At 40.5% G+C, this 24,303-nt stretch overlaps 1 protein-coding gene across 1 annotated transcript; it reads right to left on the bottom strand.

Moving 5' to 3' along the window:
• Nucleotides 1-2,884: 2,884 nt before the first annotated feature.
• On the bottom strand, nt 2,885-23,378 carry plek2 (pleckstrin 2). Its single transcript, XM_043697936.2, has 9 exons — nt 23,241-23,378; nt 20,829-20,993; nt 17,943-18,124; nt 15,005-15,096; nt 12,124-12,311; nt 11,264-11,365; nt 9,202-9,285; nt 5,564-5,645; nt 2,885-3,603 (listed from the first exon to the last, which is right to left on the bottom strand). The coding sequence occupies exons 1-9, from the start codon at nt 23,286-23,288 to the stop codon at nt 3,476-3,478; spliced, it is 1,071 nt and encodes a 356-aa protein (XP_043553871.1). The 5' UTR covers nt 23,289-23,378; the 3' UTR covers nt 2,885-3,475.
• Nucleotides 23,379-24,303: the final 925 nt, after the last annotated feature.

Here is a 24,303-nt window from a genome sequence, read left to right as displayed (position 1 = left end):
ATAGGATGGTGAAAAAGGCGTTTGGTATGTTTCATTTATTGGTCAGAGTATTGAGTACAGGAGTTGGGAGGTCATGTTGCAGCTATACATGACATTGGTTCGGCCACTGTTGGAATATTGTGTGCAATTCTGGTCTCCTTCCTATCGGAAGGATGTTGTAAAACTTGAAAGGGTTCGGAAAAGATTTACAAGGATATTGCCACGGTTGGAGGATTTCATCTATAGGGAGAGGTTGAATAGGCTGGAGCTGTTTTCCCTGGAACGTCGGAGGCTGAGGGGTGACCTTATAGAAATTTATAAAATCATGAGGGGCATGGATAGGATAAATGGACAAAGTCTCTTCCCTGGGGTTAGGGAATCCAGAACTAGGGGACATAGGTTTAGGGTGAGAGGGGAAAGATATAAGGGGCAACGTTTTCACACAGAGGGTGGCACATGTGTGGACTGAGCTGCCAGAGGAAGTGGTGGAGGCTAGTATAATTTTAACATTTAAAAGGCATCTGCATGGGTATATGAATAGGAAGGGTTTGGAGGGATATGGGCCGGGTACTGGCAGGTGGAACTAAATTGGGTTGAGCATCTGGTTGGCATGGATGGGTTGGACTGAAGGGTCTGCTTCCATACTGTACATCTCTGAGTCTATGACTCTAAGTCCTCCTTGGGAATTTTTACATCCACCTGTAAAGGAGATTATTTCATCCAAACGTTAACACCATTCCTTTAGCACTGCATTGGAGTACAAAACCTGATGTGCTCAACTCTTGGAATCAATTTAAAGCAAGATCTTTGATTCAGGTGCGCAGTGCTACCATTGGAGCCACAGTTGACATTTGTTTTTTTTTGTAATGACAACACTGAAATATTCTGCATTTATATATCTTTCTGTGAGTCCAAAGTTTGCAGCTCTTCTGTCTTCAGCCCTGTCCCTCATCTTCTGATGTTAATTTTTCGCTGTATTTCTTATTTAAAGTTATAACGCATTTGAGAAATTGTCTTCTTGGTCTGCTACTGGAGTTGGCTAAATCAACCCTTTCAAATGCAAAATCCAGAAGATCAGTGGACAGGGTGTCTTCATAGAATCCCTACAATGGGGGAGCAGGCCATTCAGCCCCAGACCCTCTGAAGAGCACCTCACCCAGGCAAACCCCCCCACCCTATCCCTGTAATCCTGCATTCCCCCTAGCTAATCCACATAACCTGCACAACGCAGGACACCATGGGCAATTTAGCATGGCCCATCCACCTAACCTGCACATCTTTGGATTTTGGGAGGAACCCGGAGGAAACTCAAGTAGACATAGGGAGAATGTGCAAATTCCACACAGGCAGTCATCCAAGGCTAGAATTGAACCCAAATCCCTTGCACTATGAGGCAGCAGTGCAAACGGCTGAGTCACCATGCCAGATAGTGCTTGTCCATATTTGGTACGCTATGTGAAGCCCTGAAGACACTGAGTCAACAAAAGCCTTCTGCACCAAGAATGCGCCAAACATGGGTTGGTGATTGGAATATTAATTGTATTGTTCATATTCTGGAGTTTTAATTTGTGTAAGTCTGTTTTATTGGTACTTTCAACAAATCTCACAAAATAACAGTGCGAGACAGTGCACTTTTAAAACAGCCATCTGAAGCACACTTTTGCAAATCACCAATATCAATGAACTTGTTCTTTTTCAGTAATGTTTCTTTCCAGGCAGTACAGGGGAATATCAATCAGGCTTTCTGTTTACTATTCACCAATCTGCTGGATCGAAATATGGACAAGGACAAAAATAGATTTGTTTCAGATGAACCTTTTTGAGCGTTGCCAAGAACCTCCCTTAATGAGACAGGACAGATATGCAAAGATTGGTTCAGAAAAAGATGGAGTTCAATCTTTTTGCTGGTCTCCCATGTTAATAGCAAGTCTCCAGAGAGTTGTTTGTTTCTGTGTTACCATACTACCTAGCAAGGAAGTCACCCATTAAAGGGGTGGGAAAAAAATAGTTCCTTTTCTTATCTCCACCCTATCAAACTAAACAGTTGTCTGAGCCAATTTTCCTACTTACCCTTCATCTGAAGAACACTCTCACTCTCCCACTCACTCTGTCCAAATCTTACCCAAAACTACCCACTCATTAACAAGCATGTCCATCACACATTATCCACGTGGCAAGGTTTGTAGGGGAAGATATCAGAATAAAAGTTAGATTTTTTTTAACTTCACATTCACTCTGAACGGGGGTATTTGGAAAGCAATAAGATGTAAGAACCTTCATTGAATCTCCCAACCCTAGCCAAAACCCTTCCTACTGCTCATGCTGAGTTTAACTCAAAGAGCACAGCAAGGATTCAGCTTGTAACCTTAATTCTCTGGACAGCATCACTTGCTCATTGGCTAAGTTCATTTAGAAGGAGATAAAAAAACAAATCTGTTGAGGTTTCCTTCAGCCTTTGTTTTTGATTTCTGCTCTAATTCAGCCCAAATTGACAACAGTGGGATGATGTGGAATCAGCCATCTGATTGGAATCTTTATGCACCGAGAAAAAGAGCTTTATAGGCTACTTTCCTTTAAAAGATATCACCTTCCACCAGTTGGCACGGGACAGCTGCCAGGAGTGGAAAACCTGGTTCATTCTCACCCTCACCATCAATTGCTAGATCAGGAAAACAATCATTTGTAGCAAACCTGTCTCTGTTCACTGGTGGGAATCAATTGACTCGAGATTGACCAGAGATGAGATAAAAGACTTCTAAACATTCAGCTTTCTCTTTTAATTATTAGATTTTTATCCTCTTAATTACATTCAAAAGCCACAGATCAGCCCATCTCCCACAAGTGAATTAAAAAAAAGAGTATTACTCAGCACCATGTAAAAGAGATCAGCAAAAATTCAAATATGTCAGTTATTTCCACAAAGTATTTATATTTGGGTACACATTAAAACAACAACATGACAAAAAAGGAACGAAAAATTACATCTAAAAAAATAAAGTGCATAAATAACAATTTGGAAAATTAAATACAAATACAAGACCTCACCTGTCTGAAACTTATTGTTTCTGTACACAAAGGCTGTACAATCTCAATTTGGTAACTCTATTCATAAAATATTAACAGATGGATAGTTAGCAAATATTAATCCAATGTTTAGATTATCCTCCTGTGTTTTTATTGCTTTATGTCCAAAGTCTACTAAGTTCACTCGACTCCGCCAGAAAGAGAGAGCATATTGTCAACAAAAGGTTATCCTTTTTGGCAAATTGTATGTTTGGCAAATATATATATATGTATAGGTGTGAGGGTGAAAGAGTGAGTGAGAAAGAAATAATATTTAACAAAATGTTTTCATTTTCATGACTGCATTCTCTGTGATATGTCACAAAAAACAAATCCAAACATCATGAATTGGAATTCCTTATTGAAATTTTGCTTCAATTCATTTTCTTTGTTATTCTTCCTAGCTCCAACTGCAAGCACCTTTGTACAAGGTCTATGTCACTTGTTTGATTGCCTGGATCCACTCTGACCTTTCAGCACGGGAACCGGCTTGAACGTAATAATGCACATCATCTGTGGTTATGATCTTGAAGAGATTACCCTGAACATTTCCCTTTATTCCTGAAAGATTGAATAATCAGAAAGATAAACATTTATACTTGCTATATCAAAACAAGGACAGTTTTTCTTCCTCAAGATAGTAAAAACTGATTGGGTGAGCCAATCTTTGTAGCTCCCTAATACAAGCCATAGCTTTGAAGAGATCTAGAAATCTCTAAAACAAGGAACATCATAACTTGGAAAGGACCAACACAATTGTAATTCCTTTTTTATTGCCTTTCAATGCAGTTCTACCAGTTGTTAATAAAAGACAAAGTAAGTCTGTAAGACCATAAGATCATAAGGCATAGGAGTGGAAGTAAAGCTATTCGGTCCATCGAGTCCACTCAGCCATTCAATCATGGCTGATGGGCATTTCAACGCCACTTACCCACACTCTCCCATAGCCCTTAATTCCTTGCGAGATTAAGAATTTATCAATCTCTGCCTTGAAGACATTTAACTTGGCCTCCACTGCGGTCCATGGCAATGAATTCCACAGGCCCACCACTCTCTGGCTGAAGAAATGTCTCCTCATTTCCGTTTTGAATTGACCCCCTCTAATTCTAAGGCTGTGCCCATTGCTCCTAGTATCCCCACCTGACAGAAACAAATTCCTAGTGTCCACCCTTTCTAAGCCATGCACTGTCTTGTAAGTTTCTATTAAATCTCCCTTCAACCTTCTAAACTCTAATGAACACAATCCCAGGATCCTCAGCTGTTCATTGTATGTTAGTTGAAACTTTATTGCTGGAACAGCACAGCAGGTCAGGCAGCATCCAGGGAACAGGAGATTCGACGTTTCGGGCACAGGCCCTTCTTCAGGGCCTTCTTCGGCCTGTGCCCGAAACGTCGAATCTCCTGTTCCCTGGATGCTGCCTGACCTGCTGTGCTGTTCCAGCAATAAAGTTTCAACTTTGATCTCCAGCATCTGCAGACCTCACTTTCTCCTCCATTGTATGTTAGGCCTACTATTCCAGGGATCATCTGTGTGAATCTGCGCTGGACATGCTCCAGTGCCAGTATGTCCTTCCCGAGGTATGGGGCCCAAAACTGGACACAGTATTCTAAATGGGGCCTAACCAGAGTTATATAATTTCTGTTATCGGATAAATATGTCAGATAACCTCCTATTTTCAAACTCACTGTATATACTGCACATTGACAACATAAGTAAGATGTAGCAAAGTTGACATCTCACTTAACACTAACTTGGTGGAGAGCTACCTCTCCAACAGGTAAGAGAATCATGGTGTAGTCTTTAAATCTGGGCTTCCCAAACTGGGGGCTGGGACTCCATGTGAAGGCATCCTCTTCCCTTTTGCTCTCACAGGTTACTTCTCCTAACTCTTCCAGCTCTAAGTTTTCACCAAGGGGTAGAAAATTTGGGAAGCGCTGCTTTATTCCTTAACATAGTGAAATGAAACCCATAGGTTGTGCACTTTGCAGACATACTCCTCATTAAGTATCTTAAACAGTGGAAAACCAGCTTAATTTCTGGTCAATGATTGTTGCCATGCTTGTCTTAGAAGTAAACTTTTCATAAATATTTGATTTGCAAATTGTTCTCAAAATGTGGGTGATATGAGCAAGTCCTGATTTATTGTCCTCCTAAAAAGATAATAGTCATTGTTCTTCATTAGTAACTGCATTGATAATTGAGCAGCTTGCTGGGATATTGCAGAGGCAATTAAGAGTCAACCAGGTTGTGGGAGGCTGAGCCAGGTTCTGCAGGAATTACAGGATCTCGTCCCTGAAAAACCAATTGTTTTTCATGATAATCCAAGAGTTTTTTTTATTTTTGACGGTAGCTTGCAAATTATCAGGTAGTTGGTTTGGACATTATCTTTTGTTGCTAACTCACGAATGACTGACCATAATGTTACTGTAATTTTTCACACAATTTAATTTTACAATGAAATTTTGCTGAACTGATCCATCTACCTTGACCTGTTTTTAATAATGAAAAACCAAGTCTCACCTGGTGGGATTCCATTGTCTTCCAAAGCAGACACCAAGCAGCCACGAAGTGAAAATCCACCAACCGGCTGATCATTTTTTTCCTAATGATGTAAGACAGTTACTTCAGGTCAATTGAGAAAAATCTTCCACTATTTACTCAAAGTTACTTTATGGAGTGTTAAAAGTATCAGAAACACACATTAAATGCAAGTTACAGTCAAATTTCTAATTCCAATGTTCCAGACATTTGTCGTTCTATAGGACACAGTCTCAACAAATTCTACATAGAGAAACTGGATTACAGTGAAGAAAGGCAAAAGTGCTACACCCCCACTCTCTCTCTCTGGCTGTTTTACATAATCACAGAATCAAGCAACATCCAGAACATAGGTAGCCTGGCAGACACAGCAGATAGCCTGTTCATGAAGTTTCTCATCTTTGTGGTAGGCCATACTGCATTTTCATTGTGCTGTATCTTCCGGGAGTACGAAAAGTTTGTAGGTCGTTCCTTCAAGCCACCATAGACTCTGTTCCTCCGGTGAGGTAGAGGTTAACAAGAGTACATCAAGAGAAGGGTGGATGAGATTTGATGGATTTCAGAGGACTTTTGTTTGGAGATCTGCATCCTTTTTTGCTGATGAAGCATTAGCTGGTAAAGAAAATTAAAATTCAGCTTTGAAACCCCAAAAGACAGCAACTCCAATAGTGCGGCTCTTCCTTGGGCACTAAACAGGAGTGTCAGCTGAGACTGTGTTTAAGTTACTGCATAAGATCATAAGAAATAAGAATAGGAGTAGGCAATTTGGCCCCTTGAACTTTCCCACTCTGCAATAGGGTTATGGCTGAACTACATTCTTCACATCCACTTTCCTGCCCTTTCTCTGTAATCCTTAATTCCCCTACTGACCAAGAAACTGTATATCTCAGCCTTAAATATACATCAGGACTCTGCCTCCACAGCTCTCTCTGTGGCAAGGAGTTCCAAACAATCTCAACCCTCGCAGGGGAGAAATTCCTCCACATCTCAGTCATAAAATTGCACACCTTTATCCTGAGACTGCAGTGGGTTTCAAACCTACAACCCTCTGACACACGGGGAAGATTGTTACTCAATGAGCAACAACTGACAGATAGTTTTGAATATTGTAGGTGCTCAGGCAGCACAGGTGGCTCAGTAGTTAGCACTGCTGCCTCACAGTGCAAGGGACCCAGGTTCAATTCCTGCCTCAGGTGACTGTCTGTGTGAGTTTCCTCTGGGTGCTCTGGCTTTCTCCCACACTCCAAAGATGTGCAGTTTAGATGGATTAGCTGTGGGAAATGCAGAGTTCCAGGGATAGGGTAGGGGAGTGACTCTGGGTATCATAGAAACATACAACATGGAAACAGACTCTTCAGTCCAACTCATACATGCAACCAGATATCCTATCCTAATCTAGACCCATTTGCTGGCACTTAGCCCCTGTCCCTCTAAACCCTTCCTATTCATACACCCATCCAGATGCCTTTTAAATGTTGTCATTGTACCAGCCTCCACCACTTTGTCTGGCAGCATGTTCCATACACACACCACAAATGTTGTCTCTTAAGTCCTTTTTAAATCTTTCCCCTCTCACCATAAACCTATGCTCTCTAGTTCTGGACTCCCCCACCCCAGGGAAAAGACCTTGTCTGTATATCCTATCCATGCCCCTCATAATTTTATAAACCTCTATAATGTCACCCCTCAGCCTCTGGCACTTCAGGGAAAATAGCCCCAGCCTATTCAGCCTCTCCCTATAGTTCAAATCCTCCAACTCTTGCAACATCCTTGTAAATCTTTTCTGGACCCTTTCAAATTTCACAACATCTTTTTGATAGGAGGGAGATCAGAGCTGCATGCAATATTCCAACAATGGCCTAACCAATGTCCTGTACAGCTGCAACATGACCTCCCAACTCTTGTACTCAATACTCTGACCAATAAAGGAAAGCATACCAAAACGCCTTCTTCACTATCCTATCTACCTGCGACTCTACTTTCAAAGTCTTATGAACCTGCATGCCAAGGTCTCTTTGTTCAGTAACACTCCCTAGGAACCTACCAGTAAGTGTATAAGTCCTGCCCTGATTTGCATTTCCAAAATGCAGCACCTCACATTTACCCAAATACCCATCTGCCACTCCTCAGCCCATTGGCCCATCTGATCAAGATCCCATTGTACTTTGAGGTAACCTTCTTCACTGTCCACTACACCTCCAATTTTGGTGTCATCTGCAAACTTACTAACTATACCTCCTATGTTCACATCCAAATAATTTATATAAATGATGAAAAGCGGTGGACCCCACACTGATCCTTGTGGCATACCACTGGTCACAGGCTTCCAGTCTGAAAGGCAATCCTCCACCACCACCCTCTGTCTTCTACCTTCAAGCCATTTCTGTATCCAAATGTACTTTACACAGAGGATGGTGGGTGTCTGGAACGCGTTGCCAGCAGAGGTGGTAGAGGCAGGCACGGTAGATTTGTTTAAGAAATATGTGGACAGATGCATGAGTAGGTGGGGAGTAGAGAGATACAAATGCTTAGGAATTGGGTGACAGGTTTAGACAGTAGATTTGGATTGGCTCAGGTTTGGAGGGCCGAAGGGCTGTAAATTTTCTTTGTTCTTTGTTTGTTCAAATGATTCCCTGTATTCCATGAGACCTAACCTTGCTAACCAATCTACCATGATGAACCTTGTCAAACACCTTTCTGAAGTCCATATTGATCACGTCCACTGCTCTGCCCTCATCAATTCTCTTTGTTACTTCTTCAAAAATCTCAATAAAGTTTGTGAGACATGATTTCCCACGCACAAAGCCATGTTGACTATCCCTAATAAGTCCTTGTCTTTCCAAATGCATGTAAATCCTGTCCCTCAGGATCCCATCCAACAATTTGCCCACAGCCAATGTCAGGCTCACCAGTCTATAGTTCCCTGACTTTTCTTTACCATCGTTCTTAATTAGTGGGATGCTCTTTGAAGAGTCAGTGTGGACTAATATTGGGCTGAATTGCCTGTTTCCACACACTGTAGGGCTTCTAAAAAATGTGAATGTGGCTAGATCAACATAAAGAGCTAAATGTTAGTATGAAGTACCATTGTTTGCCTTTCTGAACAGCTAATGACCCATGTCCTGTGCTTGCTGTCGTATAGTATCTAAATTAGTAATAAAAGAATGATAGCATTTAACAAAACATGCTGAAAATATTCAGCAGGTCTGATTGGCAGCATCTGTAGAGACAGAAATAGAGCTAATATGTTTGATGACCTTTCATCAGAAACCCAATGATGAAAGTTCTGATGAAAAATATTTGATCTGACATGTTAGATCAATTTTGTATCTCTCTCCACGGATGCTACCTGTGCTGCTCGATATTTCCAGCATGTTTGTTTTATTCCAGATTTCTACATTATTTTGCTGTTGTATCAGAGCATTAACACTTAGCTGGGTTTCGATGCAAGGGGTGGAGAGGGGATGCAGGGAGGGGAACATATGTCCAAATTATGGGCTGATATTCAAAGTAGATACCCCACTCCAGTATGAGAACCAGTCTTATCACTCCTCAAGTGGTGTGACAGAGGCAGCTAGAGCTGCAGAGAAAATGCAAATTAATAAAAACATGACAGTAACCTTGCAGGGATCGTAATAATGCAGATGTGAAGGGTCTGCCCTCAAAACAAATCTTCTCACTTTCCAATTCTTCCTTTTGTGTCCCTAAATGAGAAGAGAAATTCATAATGTTCAGGCATCTGGAAGTGAGAAATATTAATGTTTTAGAGATAATATAATTTGCCATAACATTCTAACAGGTAGAGTCAGGTTGTACAACAGCTCCTGGAATGTACTGAGATAGAACACAATTTGGTCTGGCAGTACGGGCGACACGGTGGCACAGTGGTTAGCACTGCTGCCTCACAGCGCCAGAGACTCGGGTTCAATTTCCTCCTCAGGCGACTGACTGTGTGGAGTTTACACATTCTCCCCGTGTCTACACGAGTTTCCTCCGGGTGTTCCGGTTTCCTCCCACAATCCAAAAATGTGCAGGTCAGGTGAATTGGCCTGGCTAAATTGCCCGTAATGTTAGTGAAGGGATAAATGTAGGAGAATGGGTCTGGATGGGTTATGCTTCAGCAGGTCGGTGTGGACTTGTTGGACCGAAGGGCCTGTTTCCACACTGTAGGGAATCTAATAAATCTAATCTAAAATCTAATAAGTATCATTAGCCTTTCCATTGTTAAAATAACATACTTAACTTCACTGGCTCCCCACAAAACTTCAGTTTACACAACAGATAAGATCCATATTTAAATTCAAATCTTGAGCACATTTGAAGCAGATTTACGGATATTTAATCGTACTAGCTATTCCACAATAGAATTAATGTCTGAGCAAATATATACACTCAATTTGCAAACCAACCAGTGTAGTAAGTGAAAATGTAAACACGTTTTAACCATTCCTGTTATGTCACATCTAATTAAAACAAGGTCTTAAAAAAAGAATGATCCATTCTAAAGTTTCAAAGTGGCTGATTTTAACTTTATTTGGCAAATACACAAAAGGCCAAATCCATTATTTAGAAAACAACCCCAAAAGAACTGCAGATGCTGTAAATTAGAAACAAAAACAGAAATTGCTGGAAAAGCTTCAACAGGTCTGGCAACATCTGTGCAGAGAAATCGGAGCTAATGTTTCAGGTCAAGTCACCCTTCCTCAGATCTGAATTGCTTTTCCAGTATTTTCTGTTTTTGTTTCCACTATTTAGAAAGTTTGATTTTCCTGATCCCTGTGGAGATGAGATAGGAGGCAAGCAGATTGGGATAATATCAGAGACTGGAGAAAGGTGGCTTGCTGATGCATTCTCAATGCCAGGGAGGTTTCCTGGTTGAGGAACTGGATCAATTTGCTGTGCCATAGTCAGGCAGCCTACTGGAATCACATTTGTGGAGCAATGTAGCATTTTGCAAAGAGAGCAGCAACATTACTCCCCACCTCATCCTCCACTCCCAACCAAATTCTCAACAGGTAGAGGATTGCCAACTCAATCAAGAAATGCCCCTGTAGCAGACCATCAGAGCTGGATGCTCCATGCATTAAAATTAATGCCAACAGCACAAAAGGCTGTAACTAAGACCCAAAGTAATACTCCATGTTAAAACGGCCTCACAATCCCTGAACCAGTGCTAACCTCCTTCAGTGAGCTCTGTCTATCACCCTTAATAGGTCAATGAAGAGGGAAATAAGCACAAGGGGCATCAATTTGTGTCTGAACAGTATCGAAGTGGCCATTCCTCATGTGTGAGACGAGTCATCCTGAGTGAGATGTACAACCAGACTTGACCCTTTAACAGACATCGACACAGTAATACTTTCCAACAGTGGCCTTTGAATAATTAGCTGTTCGGCAAGTTTTCCCTTTATCAGGAACTTGGTAGTGACCAGGAATTGACCTCTATCCTTTCTGGTGTGTAATACTTCATTAACAAATTCAATTTAAAACTGTAGCAATTATTGTAACAACTCTGGGAAACATTGTCATAGATGGCATTTAGAGTCATAATTAAATAATGGTTATGCAGATTTTCTGAGAGAAGGCAGTGTTTTTTTTAAATCACAGGTACAATTTAACTCAGTTAATTGCAAAACATTTGCATTTAAAGCCAAATGAAACATAGATCAGGATTCAAGTTACCTGTTTCATCAAAAACCCCTGTTTCACAATCTTGCCACTAAGCTCCATGTGAGGTATTTCAATCTTATCATTTGAACTATCGGTCTTCCTCTCATTTTTTGCCTACAGTAAATGCAAAATACAAAAATTAAGGTTTTGTAGCTTCCAGTCTAGAATCTACCTTCCACCCCAGACCACCACCAGCACAATTCTTACCACATCTGTACTGGTAATAATTTAATCATAAACCATTCTTGGGCTATCACCATCACAGGTAAGGCCAGTTTTAATGCCCATCCTGAGTTATCCTTGAACTGATTGACTCTGAACTATCCTCTGAAATGGATTAGCAAGTTAACCATATTTCTGTGGGCATAGATAGAACAAATTCAGTAAGGATTTGAGGTTGTTTCCCCTAAAGAACATTAGTGAACCAGATGGGATTTTTTTCTGGCAATCTGGTAATTTAATGATTATCAACAATAATGAGACTAATATTTTACTTCAAATTTATTAAGTTTAAATTTCCACTTGTATCATAGCAAGGCTTGAATTCATTCCAAAAGCATTAGCTTGGACCTCGAGATTACTCGGTCAGTAACATTACTGCAATGTTGGGCAGAATAAAACATAGCTAAACCCCCTACACAGCATCCAGCCCCATTCATGCAGCAGGAAATGTAAAGGAGAAAAAAAAAATTCTATCATGTTGTTACGAGCAGTGTCTGGAAATTCACATCTCATACCAGGATTAACATCCCTAACTTGGGTGGCATGCTAGATGTACACTGGCACTATATTCCCAAAATATCTTTAGAAGAGGAGGAAATGCACAGGGACAAAAGGAAAAAAAAATGCACTATACACTAGACGAAACTTACAAAACAGTAAAGTGCAGTTGAATCATCGAGAAACTGCTCTGTGCCAGCAAAATTCCAAACAGCTTTTGTACTTTTATTTCCGACTGGTTTAATGAGGTCATCTTCAATTAGCAGGGATGCTAAAGTGACACCATCTGAACGAGAATTGACAACGTTCCTGGACACCAGCCAGTCAATCACTGTAGAGCCTATGGAGAGAAGAATGAAGATATTAAGACATTAGCAAAAGAGTCATAGTTGGACTCGAAATGTTACCTCGGTCTCTCTCTTCATTGATGCTGCCAGACTTGCTGTGCTTTTCCAGCGTTTTTGGTGTTTGTTTGAGATAATTAGCCTGACTCACTGAGAATATGGAGAGTCAAAGCTTTCCAAGCTGTCAGGTTGAAAAAAACAGTGGGCCTACGATCTAAAATTATATCTTTAAAACTAAGGTCTTATTGAAAGAATCACACCGCAAAACCTATACACTAATTTCATTTTGTTTCCTTTTACTCTCTTTTTTTAAGAAAAGACCTTCTGTTCCAAAAGGGACAATAGTCTTTGGCTTTTCTCATGCCATGTTCAAAAACCAATCTTTTCAAGAATTAGTTACCAAATGAAAACAAACATGAACAATTTAGTGTATCAGATGTTGACACAAATTGGGAATTCAAATGTGTTGCCTAGTCACACCCATGAACACAATAAGAGAATTCCAGAGACACCCGACAGTCAAAGGACACGGAAACTCTAGTATTCAGCAGTGAAGGTCAAATCCAGAAACAACAGCAGCCGGTCAGAAAGGTTAATGAGAAAAAAAATGTTCACCCAATAGAGCCCTACATTTTCAAAGTTCCTGATTTATTTTTCTGCTAATAGCAAAAATGGTTATGGGGATAATATGAGGTAAAAGGTACCCCCTATTGATCATATCAAATGTCAGAGAAGGTGAATGGGCTGAATAACCTACTTTTGATCTTGTATTCCTGTCATTGCCAACTATCCACCCTTGCTCAGCCATTCAATTTTTCTGAATTTCACAGAAGTTTGACAGCTTTTCTTCCTTTATCAAACCTATATTTCATATGTATTTAACCAAGATTTCACCCGCAAATACTTTTTGTTTCCCAAGTTCTGTGCAGTATTTTTGTACTCTGGGTAACAACACTGCATTTTCCAGAGACTACACTGACAGTGAATACCGTTGACGTGCACAACTTTTTCAACTGTTAATTTCGCTTTTATTCTGACTTCTGACAAAATGTGCTCTTTTTAGGAAAAAGCACAAGAGCACTTAGCGATCCACAGTGTTTGTCATTCAATAATATCGTGACTGATCCATGACTTGACTTACTGTCTTCATTTTTCACTGTTAAAAGATTCAAAACAAGATCCAAATACTTCCATAATTTTTTTCCAGAAGTAAAATCTGAATTCACAGAATAATTACTATAAAGGTGACTTCTTGTGCTTTCCTTAACATAGTTCCGCCCTTTAAATAAATTTACATGGGGAGATTATAGCTCCCTAAACAGCCACCTTGTGTCAATATAAAGAAAATTGTTTGTTTAATTAATATTAATTGGCATACACTGTGAATGAACTGGTAGAGAAAATAAGCTAATTTTCAATTGTATACAAATCAAGATTTCTAAATAATTGTTTGTCCTTTTGCAGCTATACAAAAGAAGTCATGGTGTATTGAGACTTCTGGATGAAACATTAGTGGAGGATAGTGTGCAGTTTTGAGTTCTATAGTATAGGAAATATGCTAAGTTAGAATGCCACCTGACATGAGGAAATATAAATGCAAATAGTGTGCTCAATTCTTCTGTGTTTCATGGTGAGAGTCTAGTAAATAGTCTATGCTCACTCTGTTTGATTAGTTAAACCTTGAGTATTAACTCAGAACAAAATAAGCAAATTACACAGAAGCTACTTTTAAACATTTAAATCAATATTTCAAACATTATATAAAATGTTGGATAAAGTTACAACTCATTCAGAAACTAATGACATCTCTGCATTGTTCTAAAGAAAACTAAACATGAAAGATACGCAACACGAAGAATGACATGAAGAATTGGGACTGCTTTTATCAGAATAGTGCAATTTGATGAAGGTGTTCAAAACTGATACAAAGATAATTGAGATTGTTTCCAGCAATTCAGGGGTCTGGAATAAAATAGCAGCGACAGAAGGCTAATTCATCCTGAAAGCAGCATCACCTTTTGGACACAGTGTGTCAGTCTGTAAGAATCAGTTAGTAACCAAAGGAGAGAACAAGTCACCATTGAAGAATAATTTCAGCAGATGACCGAAGGGGCAATAAATGAATAGGAACCACAATGGATACATGGGATTAAGTCAATGTGACTCTATTTAATCATGATGTTATTCAAAAATATTTTAAGTGCTTGAATCAAAATAAATCCTTTATTATTATTATTAAACTAAAGTGAATAAGTACCACTAAAACTGAATGACATTTGATGGGTCTGCAAACCAATGCAAATGGTCATGGAAATAGCTGCAGGTCTTAGCACCTTCTGGATGAAATGGAACTATTGGGAAGAGAAAGCAAAAGAGGTGGTGGGGAATTAACCAAGGCACCCATCCTTCATAGCTGCCAAGTCACTGTGACTGGGAGATGTACATTGTACAGTGGGTGGGGGTGGGGTGGAGTCAGACGAGGAAAGTATAAAGGCTTACTGTGATCCCAAACAAAGTCAAACAGCTTGTTAGTGCACATTGTTCAAAGTACACATGTGAATGGTCATTTGAACATGGTACAAGAGGACTGTGTGGAGCTACATCTTCAGATGGAGAGGGAAGAAAATTAGACAGAGAAATTGTAAAATTAAACTTGAACCTTCTCCATTTTCCTCTTTGCCTTGCTTACCTGTGAAACACAGTTTGTAGGTATTCCCATATTCGCCATTTGTCATCTCTTTGATCCCACTGTTGGACTCTTGCATGTCAATGATTAAATGACTACAAATTAAGAAGATGGTATTATTTATTTTATATATTTATCCATTCTCAGATGTGGAGTGCTGCTGGAAACATATTTATTGCCCAGTCCTAAATGTGCTGAGAATTTGGTAAGAGACTTCTCCTTGAATTGCTGAAAGTAGCTCTAGTACAACTGACACCTTTGTGGGTCACTTCAGAGACCAATTAGGAGTCAACAACATTAATGTGGGTTTGGTGTCACAAATAGACCAGATCAAATAGCATGGCAGATTTCCTTCCCTGAAAGAAATTAGTAAGCAGTTGAGTTTTAAGGACCATGGACAAATTATTGTTACCAGCTTCAGATTTCTCGATGGTTTTTCATATCTAAACAAAAAATTCTCAGATGTCCTGGACACCGAGATCTCTCTGCTCATCTACACTACCAAGAATCTTACCATTAGCCCAGTACTTTGCATTCCGGTTACTCCGACCAAAGTGAATCACCTCACACTTGTCCACATTAAACTCCATTTGCCACCTCTTAGCCCAGCTCTGCAGCGTATCTATGTCTCTCTGTAACCTACTACATCCTTTGTCACTATCCTCAACTCCACTGACCATAGTGTCATCTGCAAATTTACTAACCCACCCTTCTACAACCCTCATCCAGGTCGTTTATAAAAATGACGAACAGCAGTGGACCCAACACCGACCCTTGTGGTACACCACTGGTAACTGGACTTCAGGATGAACATTTCCCATCAACCACCACCCTCTGTCTTCTTTCAGCAAGCCAATTACTGATCCAAACTACTATATCTCCCACAATCCCATTCCTCCGCATTTTGTACAATAGCCTACTGTGGGGAACCTTATCGAACACCTTGCTGAAATCCATATACATCACATCAACCAGTTTACTCTCATCTACCTGTTTGGTCACCTTCTCAAAGAACTCAATAAGGTTTGTAAGGCACGACCTACCCTTCACAAAACCGTGCTGACTATCCCTAATCAAATTATTCTTTTCTAGATAATTATAAATCCTATCTCTTATAACCTTTTCCAACATTTTACCAACAACTGAAGTAAGGCTCACTGGTCTATAATTACCAGGGTTGTCTCTACTCCCCTTCTTGAACAGGGGAACCACATTTGCTATCCTCCAGTCTTCTGGCACTATTCCTGTAGACAATGACAATTTAAAGATCAATGCCAAATGCTCAGCAATCTCCTCCCTGGCTTCGCAGAGGATCCCAGGATAAATCCCATTCGGCCCAGGGGACTTATCTATTTTCACACTCTGCAGGATTTCCAATACCTATTCCTTGTGAACCTCAATCACACCTAGTCTAGTAACCTGTATCTCAGTATTCTCCTCGACAACATTGATGTTTTCTAGAGTGAATACTGTTGAAAAATATTCATTTAGTGCTTCCCGTATCTCCTCTGACTCCACACGCAACTTCCCACTACTATCCTCGACTGGCCCTAATCTTACTCGCGTCATTCTTTTATTCTTAAATACCTATAGAAAGCCATAGGGTTTACCCTGATCCTATCCGCCAACAACTTCTCATGTCTCCTCCCGACTCTTCTGAGCTCTCTCTTTAGGTCTTTCCTGGCTACCTTGGAACCCTTTAGTGCCCTAACTGAGCCTTCATATCTCATCTTAACATAAGCCTTCTTCTTCCTCTTGACCAGAGATTCCACTTTCTTCGTAAACCACAGCTCCCACGATCTACAGCTTCCTCCCTGCCTGACAGGTACACACTTATCTAGGACACACAGTAGCTTTTCCTTGAATAGGCTCCACATTTCTAATGTGCCTATCCCATGCAGTTTCCTTCTCCATCCTATGCTTCCTAAATCTTGCCTAATCGCATCATAATTGTCTATACCCAAGCTGTAACTCTTGCCCAGTGGTATACACCTATCCCTTTCTATCACTAAAGTAAACATAACAGAATAGTTCAATAGACTCACAACCGTTGGAGAGAAAAAAAAATTACCTCATCTCTGACAACCCCTTAGTTTTGCAACAAATAGTTCTAGATTCTCCCAAAAGAGGAATTGTGCTCTCCAAATCAGTCCTGTCAAGATCCCTAAGTATTGTGTATGTTTTAAACAAGAATATAAAGATAATCACAGTAATGGTGACCCTGACAATATCCATAATAATCACCAAATCTCACCATGGAAAGGAGATCTGCATTTGGTCTTTATATGTCTGTGCATTAACAGCTATGTGGTTGATTCCTAACTACCATAAGAAATAGTCACTCAGCAATTAAGTACGGGCATCGAAAAGTGTGGTGTTGGAAAAGCACAGGTCAAGTGGCATCTGAGGAGCAGGTGAGTCGACGTTTTGGAAATAAGCCCTTCATCAGGAATGTTGGGGGTGGGGATGCAGGAAGGGGGCTGAGAGATAAATGGGGGGATGGGTAGGGCTGAGGGAAAGGTAGCTTGGAAGGTGATAGGTAGATGCAGGTGGGGGATGATGGTGATAGGTCAGAGCGGAGGGTGGAGCGGATAGGTGGGAAGCAAGCTGGATGGGTGTGAGAATTCAATAGGCTGGTGCCAGTTGGAGGGTTGGATCTGGGATGAGGTGGGGGCGAGGGGAGATGAGGAAACTGGTGAAATTGAAGTTAAATTAAGGATGGGCAACAAGTATTGGCTTTGCCTGTGATGCCCATATCCTATCAAAGTGTAAAGATGAATTTCACAAATAGAATGGCAATTTGGTATGACTTTATTGTCACTCAGCCCATGTAGAACTATCCTCTGAAATAAGACAGCAATTTGTGAACCAGAAGGAAAAAATATTGAGGTAAGGAAAACAAGATATACTGAAAGCTATGAAACAGAGGAGTGATGCTTACCTGAGGCAAATATTTGCCGGTAGTTCAAAGGCCATGTTTGAACCATTTGATTGCTCTTGACCTTCTGGATTTGATGCTCTAATCATTTTTTGAATGTCCGCAGCCCAAGAATCTCGCTGCTCGCGGGAAGAAGCTTCGAGGAAATGCTCAACAGAATTCTTTGCCTTCAATTTAATCACCAGCTGGAATATAGGTGAATATTTCTTTCAGACTTGATTTCAAAAGTCTTGTGCTCAGTGACAAAACTTTCCAGCAATAGACTCTCAGCACCTCTCTTTGACATTCAACAGCAATACCATCACTGAATTCTCCACTATCAACATCCCGGAGACTTCCCAGTAAGCAGAAATGACACTGGACCAGGAATATAAATGCTGCAGCTACAACAGTCGGTCAGAGGCAAGTGTTCTGTAGTGAGTGACTCACCTTCTGACTTCCCAGTGCCTTTCGACAAAACACAAGTCTGCAGTGTAATGGAATACTCTCCACTTACATGGACGAGTGCAGTTCCAGCACTCATCAAGGACAAAGCAGCCCCCTCAAAGCAGAAGCATCTGCCACCAGTACAGTAAGGAGCAGCAAGCATTATGCATGAGATGCACTGCAGCAAATTGCTGGAACTTCTTCAACAAATTTTCCCAAACTCATGATTTTTAGCTTTTGGAACATAGCAGGAACATGGGAACACCACCAGCTCTAATATCTCAAGTCACACACTATTCTGAATTGAAAGTATTTACTGTTCCTTCACCTTCACCAATTCTTGGAACTCCCTCTCTCATCATATTGTGTGTATACACCTACACTGCAGAGATTGCAACAGTTAAAGAAGGCAGTTCACCACTGTCTATTCAATGCCTTGCAAAAGACTCCCACATCTTATGATTAAATAATACTGATAATGTAACGCAATTGTGCAATTTGCATTCCTTCAAACATTGCTGAGGGAATGCAGATCTGTCAAGGGTCTAAATGCACTGGATCATTGTAAAACAATGCTTTTGGAATCAAGCAGTTCTTGTCTATGCTGTTAAATGATCTCATCCTGGAAGGTGGTTCCAGGTTGCACCGCATGAAATGTGTCAATTCTTAGTCCCTCTGCTGTAAGAACTATCTGGGCTCACAATTTGATCAACGTAAAAGAAAAACAAATAATGTTTAAGCTTTTTGACTAGCTTAATAGAGAATTCACATCCATACAGAATTATGATAATTATGAAGACTGGAGGTTGGCAAACGTGGTGCCACTGTTTAAGAAAGGCGGTAAAGACAAGCCAGGGAACTATAGACTGGTGAGCCTGACCTCGGTGGTGGGCAAGTTGTTGGAGGGAATCCTGAGGGATAGGATGTACATGTATTTGGAAAGGCAAGTACTGATTAGGGATAGTCAACATGGCTTTGTGTGTGGGAAATCATTTCTCACAAACTTGATTGAGTTTTTTGAAGAAGTAACAAAAAAGATTGATGAGGGCAGAGCAGTAGGTGTGATCTATATCGACTTCAGTAAGGCGTTCAACAAGGTTTCCCATGGGAGACTGATTAGCAAGGTTAGATCTCACGGAATACAGGGAGAACTAGCCATTTGGATACAGAACTGGCTCAAAGGTAGAAAACAGAGGGTGGTGGTGGAGGGTTGTTTTTCAGACTGGAGGCCTGTGACCGGTGGAGTGCTACAAGGATCGGTGCTAGGTCCTCTACTTTTTGTCATTTACATAAATGATTCGGATGCGAGTAAGTTTGTAAATGACACCAAAATTGGAGGTGTAGTGGACAGCGAAGAGGGTTACCTCAGATTACAAAAGAATCTGGACCAGATGGGCCAATGGGCTGAGAAGTGGCAGATGGAGTTTAATTCAGATAAATGCAAGGTGCTGCATTTTGGGAAGGCAAATCTTAGCAGGACTTATACACTTAATGGTAAGATCCTAGGGGGTGTTATTGAACAAAGAGACCTTGCAGTGCAGGTTCATAGATCCCTGAAAGTGGAGTTGCAGGTAGACAGGATGGTGAAAAAGGCATTTGGTATGCTTTCCTTTATTGGTCAGAGTATTGAGTACAGGAGTTGGGAGGTCATGTTGCGGCTGTACAAGACATTGGTTAGGCCACTGTTGGAATATTGCGTGCAATTCTGGTCTCCTTTCTATTGGAAAGATGTTGTGAAACCTGAAAGGATTCAGAAAAGATTTACAAGGATGTTGCCAGGGTTGGAGGATCTGAGCTACAGGGAGAGGCTGAACAGGCTGGGACTGTTTTCCCTGGAGCGTCGGAAGCTGAGGGGTGACCTTATAGTGGTTTACAAAATTATGAGGGGCCTAGATAGGATAAATAGACAAAGTCTTTTCCCTGGGGTCAGGGAGTCCAGAACTAGAGGGCATATGTTTAAGGTGAGAGGGGAAAGATATAAAAGAGACCTAAGGGGCAATGTTTTCACACAGAGGGTGGTACGTGTATGGAATGAGCTGCCAGAGGATGTGGTGGAGGCTGGTACAATTGCAACATTTAAGAGGCATTTGGATGGGTATATGAATAGGAAGGGTTTGGAGGGATATGGGCCGGGTGCTGGCAGGTGGGACTAGATTGGGTTGGGATATCTGGTCGGCATGGACAGGTTGGACCGAAGGGTCTGTTTCCATGCTGTACATCTGTATGACTCTATGACTCTACAAATAGGATGACAACTCAGTTGAAGTGATAATGAAGACGCAACCATGGCTTAGTGGTCCTGGGAGGAATGGGGCAAAGAAAGCCAACCAGGGATTGTGAATTTGCAGAACAATGAAGGAACTGTCAGAAAGGAATATCCAATTGAGATTTTATATTCAATTGTAAAATTGCACAGTTAGAAGAAACAAGGATTTAGACAACAGCATGTTTTGTAGTTCTTACCGGCCTGTTTTCATAATCCATACAGGGACAGTAGAGAGTACATCCTTCCAGAGAAATAATGCGTCTGGGACGAGACTCCTTCTTTCCTCCTTCTATTTTGTAGTAGAGAAGCTGGTCCTTGGACAATACAAACCATCTCACTTTCCAGTTGTGAACAATGTGACCCTGAAAAGAAAAGTTTATCTTAAAAATCTTGCAAGCAAACTCTAAAGTACAGAAACTTCACACTAGGCCAACACACATTTAAATGTTTTTTTCAGAAGAAAATGTATTTATCCACATCAGCACTGAATTTTAATAAATTGGGGACAAAAGCATTTTTTAAAGGTAATGTTCATTGTTCTATGAAACAAACCAGTGGAAAAGGAGCTGCATCTCTAAGCAGGTAGCACTGCTTGAATGATGTCAATTCTTAAATCCTGTGCTGTAAGAAATACCTTATTCATAATGCGATAATTTAAAAGAAAAAGAAATAATGTTTAGCTCTTTGACTAGCTTAGTAGAGAATTCACATTCAAACCAAATTATGACAATTAAACAGGATGACAACCATGTACGAGACAGGTTTTTCACAATGCATCTATATAATTAAATGACTTGCTTTAAGTGCATACCTATGAAGGTATGTGAGCATTTAATTAGCTATAATCCACAAAGGACGTTTAGCATCTCTCTCTTGTAGAGAGAGATGTAATTATTATATTTAGCTGGAGGGGCACCACTCTGTGAATGTGGGACAAGGTGAGGAGGCAGGGGTCCATGATCCATAAGGCGTAAGAGGATTGACTTTTGCAGTTGGAATCAATCTGCCTTTTACTGTAGCGAGCCTGTACATTTAAGTTATCACAACAAACTTGAAATCCTGACTAATTCATATCATGCTTAAATGTTAATTGCAAAACTCGCAGTTGGCACTCATTGCATCAAATTATGATAAGACAAAGAAGAAATATCAACAAGAACCTACAAGCAGCACAAAAAAAAATAAACAATGAACAAGAAAATAACATTCTCAATATATTTTTTCAAGTGTTCTTTGGTTGCTATTTTCCTTTTGCATTAACACAATCCTATGGTGCAATGAACTATTATTTTTAAGACAACAAGCTGAATTGGTACACCGAATGGACACGTTGTGGGGAGAAAACAGACTTTTCTTTCCTCTGACATTTTACTCCTGGTGATATGGTATTGAATCATTCATAAGATTCCAAATGATGGTTAATTCATTTCAGCAGCTGAGATTATAATGGACCTGCTCATCAGCACTAGGGATCAGAGAAAAAAGAAACAAAACTCATTCCTGTTGAAGGGCTTTTGCCTGAAACGTCGATTTTCCTGCTCATCGGATGTTGCCTGACCTGCTGTGCTTTTCCAGTACCACTCTAATCTTGACTCTGATCTCCAGCATCTGCAGTACCCACATCTGCCTATGAAACAAAACTGGTCAAGTGTACTTCCAGTTTGGATCCATTGTCTCCAGTTGGACATCTTTGGATATTAGCTCTTTTAGCTATGACTCCTTCTGCAATCAAATATTCCCCTCACACTGTCTTGTGGATAAAGAGCAATGGAGCAATATATCTTCTCACATTCCTGGGACTGTACTTCAGTTTTCTTTTACCTCCAGGTCACACAGTCGGGAGAATGATGGAATTATAGAACAGAAAAGCACAAGCGGAGGCCATTCAGCCCATTGTGCGTACATGAGATAACAAAGAAAATGTCCTAACACTGCCTGTGTCACCTTGCTTCAATTCTGCTTTTCAGAATGGTGCCAATAACCACATAAAAGACTGCAGTCTCTGCCTCCTGAACAAAGGAGACAAAACAGCTCTCCAGACAAATATGGCGATAAAGAGAGGTTTTACAAGCCTCAGCCTCAGTGTGATTTAGTATCATGACTGTTCAAGAAGAAATAATCTCTGTCCCGTCGGTGCCACATCATGGAAAGAGCAACAAGATACAATAGTCTCTCACCTCCAAGAAAGGCAACATATACCAGTGGTGATTAATGAGAGTGGGAAGAAAAATTAGTGAGGGAGTGTTTCAATTCCCAACTTGCAAATACTCAAGTATTATGTACATTGGAGTCCAAGGGATGAAAGAATTTGGGAGAAACAAACTTAAAGAAACCAAAGGAGCAGCTAATAAAGTGAAAAAATATAGAAAAAAAGAACAGAAGTATCAGAAAGTATTTCTGTGTGACGTTTAGGCTTTAATTTTACATGGCAGAATTTTTACAGTACACTGAAAACATTTTCAAACTCCTCCCAGCACTAATTACAGATTTAAAGCAATCATGATTTGCACTGATTCAGTTTTAAGGTCGTCACTGTAAATATCAAGCAGTACTGGCACAGGAATTATTTTACCAGGTCAAATGAGAGATAATAAATCAGATTCTCTTACCCTTTTGACCAAGAATCCCTCTCTTGATACAGCTGTTTCTCGTTGCATGTTAACTGACAAATATCCAGGTTCCCTCTGTGCTCAGCACCAAATTGCCAAGCTTTAAATATTGCAGGAAATGCCTTATTGAGACACGCTGATGAGTCAGCCGTCCTCTCCGCACCTTGCTTACAGTCTGTATGACTAATTCTGAGTAATGTTTGCCTCCAGCAGGTTACTTCAGAAACAGGATTTGACCAGCAGGTGTTGTGAATAAAACATTCCCTTTATGGCTGGTAAGAAAATCAGAAGGACACAACAACCTTTCACAGGAAACAGTGAAGTGCCTTGGATTTGAGAGATTTTGTAAAGGCATCCAACACAGAGGCTTCATCAAGAAATTTAGGTGGGCTTCTGTTGTTACTTGCGCAGGCAAGGACAAGACGATTTGGTCATTTCCAGCAGCACATGCAAGTGACAAGGTGATATGTTTCAATCAATTTTCTACACTTGAAAAAAAACAACACAAGGTTTGAGACTGTACTTGCATTCATAGCACCTTTCATAAGGCACAGAATAAATTGTTTCCTGATGTCTTCTCACTATTCTTTCAAAGAGAAGTTTGGCATTTATGGTCTAACCTATGGCAATGAGATAATTAACCAGTAGATGCCTTGTTGAAATTCATAGCTCCCTCTTTTCTGTGTAACTACTCCTGTCCTATCCAATGGTACAGTTTGGAATTTTAGAAAGCAAGTGTATTGGCCCAACTCATGGAGAACAAATTAGAGATGGCATAACAGTATTCTGGCCCAGAATCACTGATTCATATTCCCACAATAGATTGAACCTGAGGTCAGTAAAGAGTGGAAAGATGGAGTAGTGTCAGATTGGATGGGTCAGGCATGGGGTGTTGGTGAAGATTGGAGAGCTACCTTTACCATGCATGGTGCTGGGCAAAATCACGAAGAGCATCCTTTTGACACACCTCCAACATTACTCCATCTTCATCCAACTGTGGTTTCACTTGATTCCATTCTTACCTATCACTTGCAATATGGCTTCTCTGCCCACTCCTAAATGG

The sequence above is a fragment of the Chiloscyllium plagiosum genome, unplaced genomic scaffold (assembly GCF_037043375.1).
Source record: "Chiloscyllium plagiosum isolate Xiang-an unplaced genomic scaffold, Cpla_swu_hap1 HiC_scaffold_8, whole genome shotgun sequence".
Classification (NCBI taxonomy): domain Eukaryota; kingdom Metazoa; phylum Chordata; class Chondrichthyes; order Orectolobiformes; family Hemiscylliidae; genus Chiloscyllium; species Chiloscyllium plagiosum.
Note: the sequence above shows the minus strand (reverse complement) of the source record. Positions and strands in the feature narration are given on the sequence as shown.

What these genes read in the sequence shown, in the direction of transcription:
- plek2 (XM_043697936.2), bottom strand. Translation starts at nt 23,288, where the DNA reads ATGCAACGAGAAACAGCTGTATCAAGAGAGGGATTCTTGGTCAAAAGG. An exon ending in CAACTGCACTTTACTGTTTT is followed by an intron (nt 11,366 to 12,123) that starts GTAAGTTTCGTC and finishes CATTTACTGTAG; the next exon opens with GCAAAAAATGAGAGGAAGAC. An exon ending in AGACAATGGAATCCCACCAG is followed by an intron (nt 3,604 to 5,563) that starts GTGAGACTTGGT and finishes TCAATCTTTCAG; the next exon opens with GAATAAAGGGAAATGTTCAG.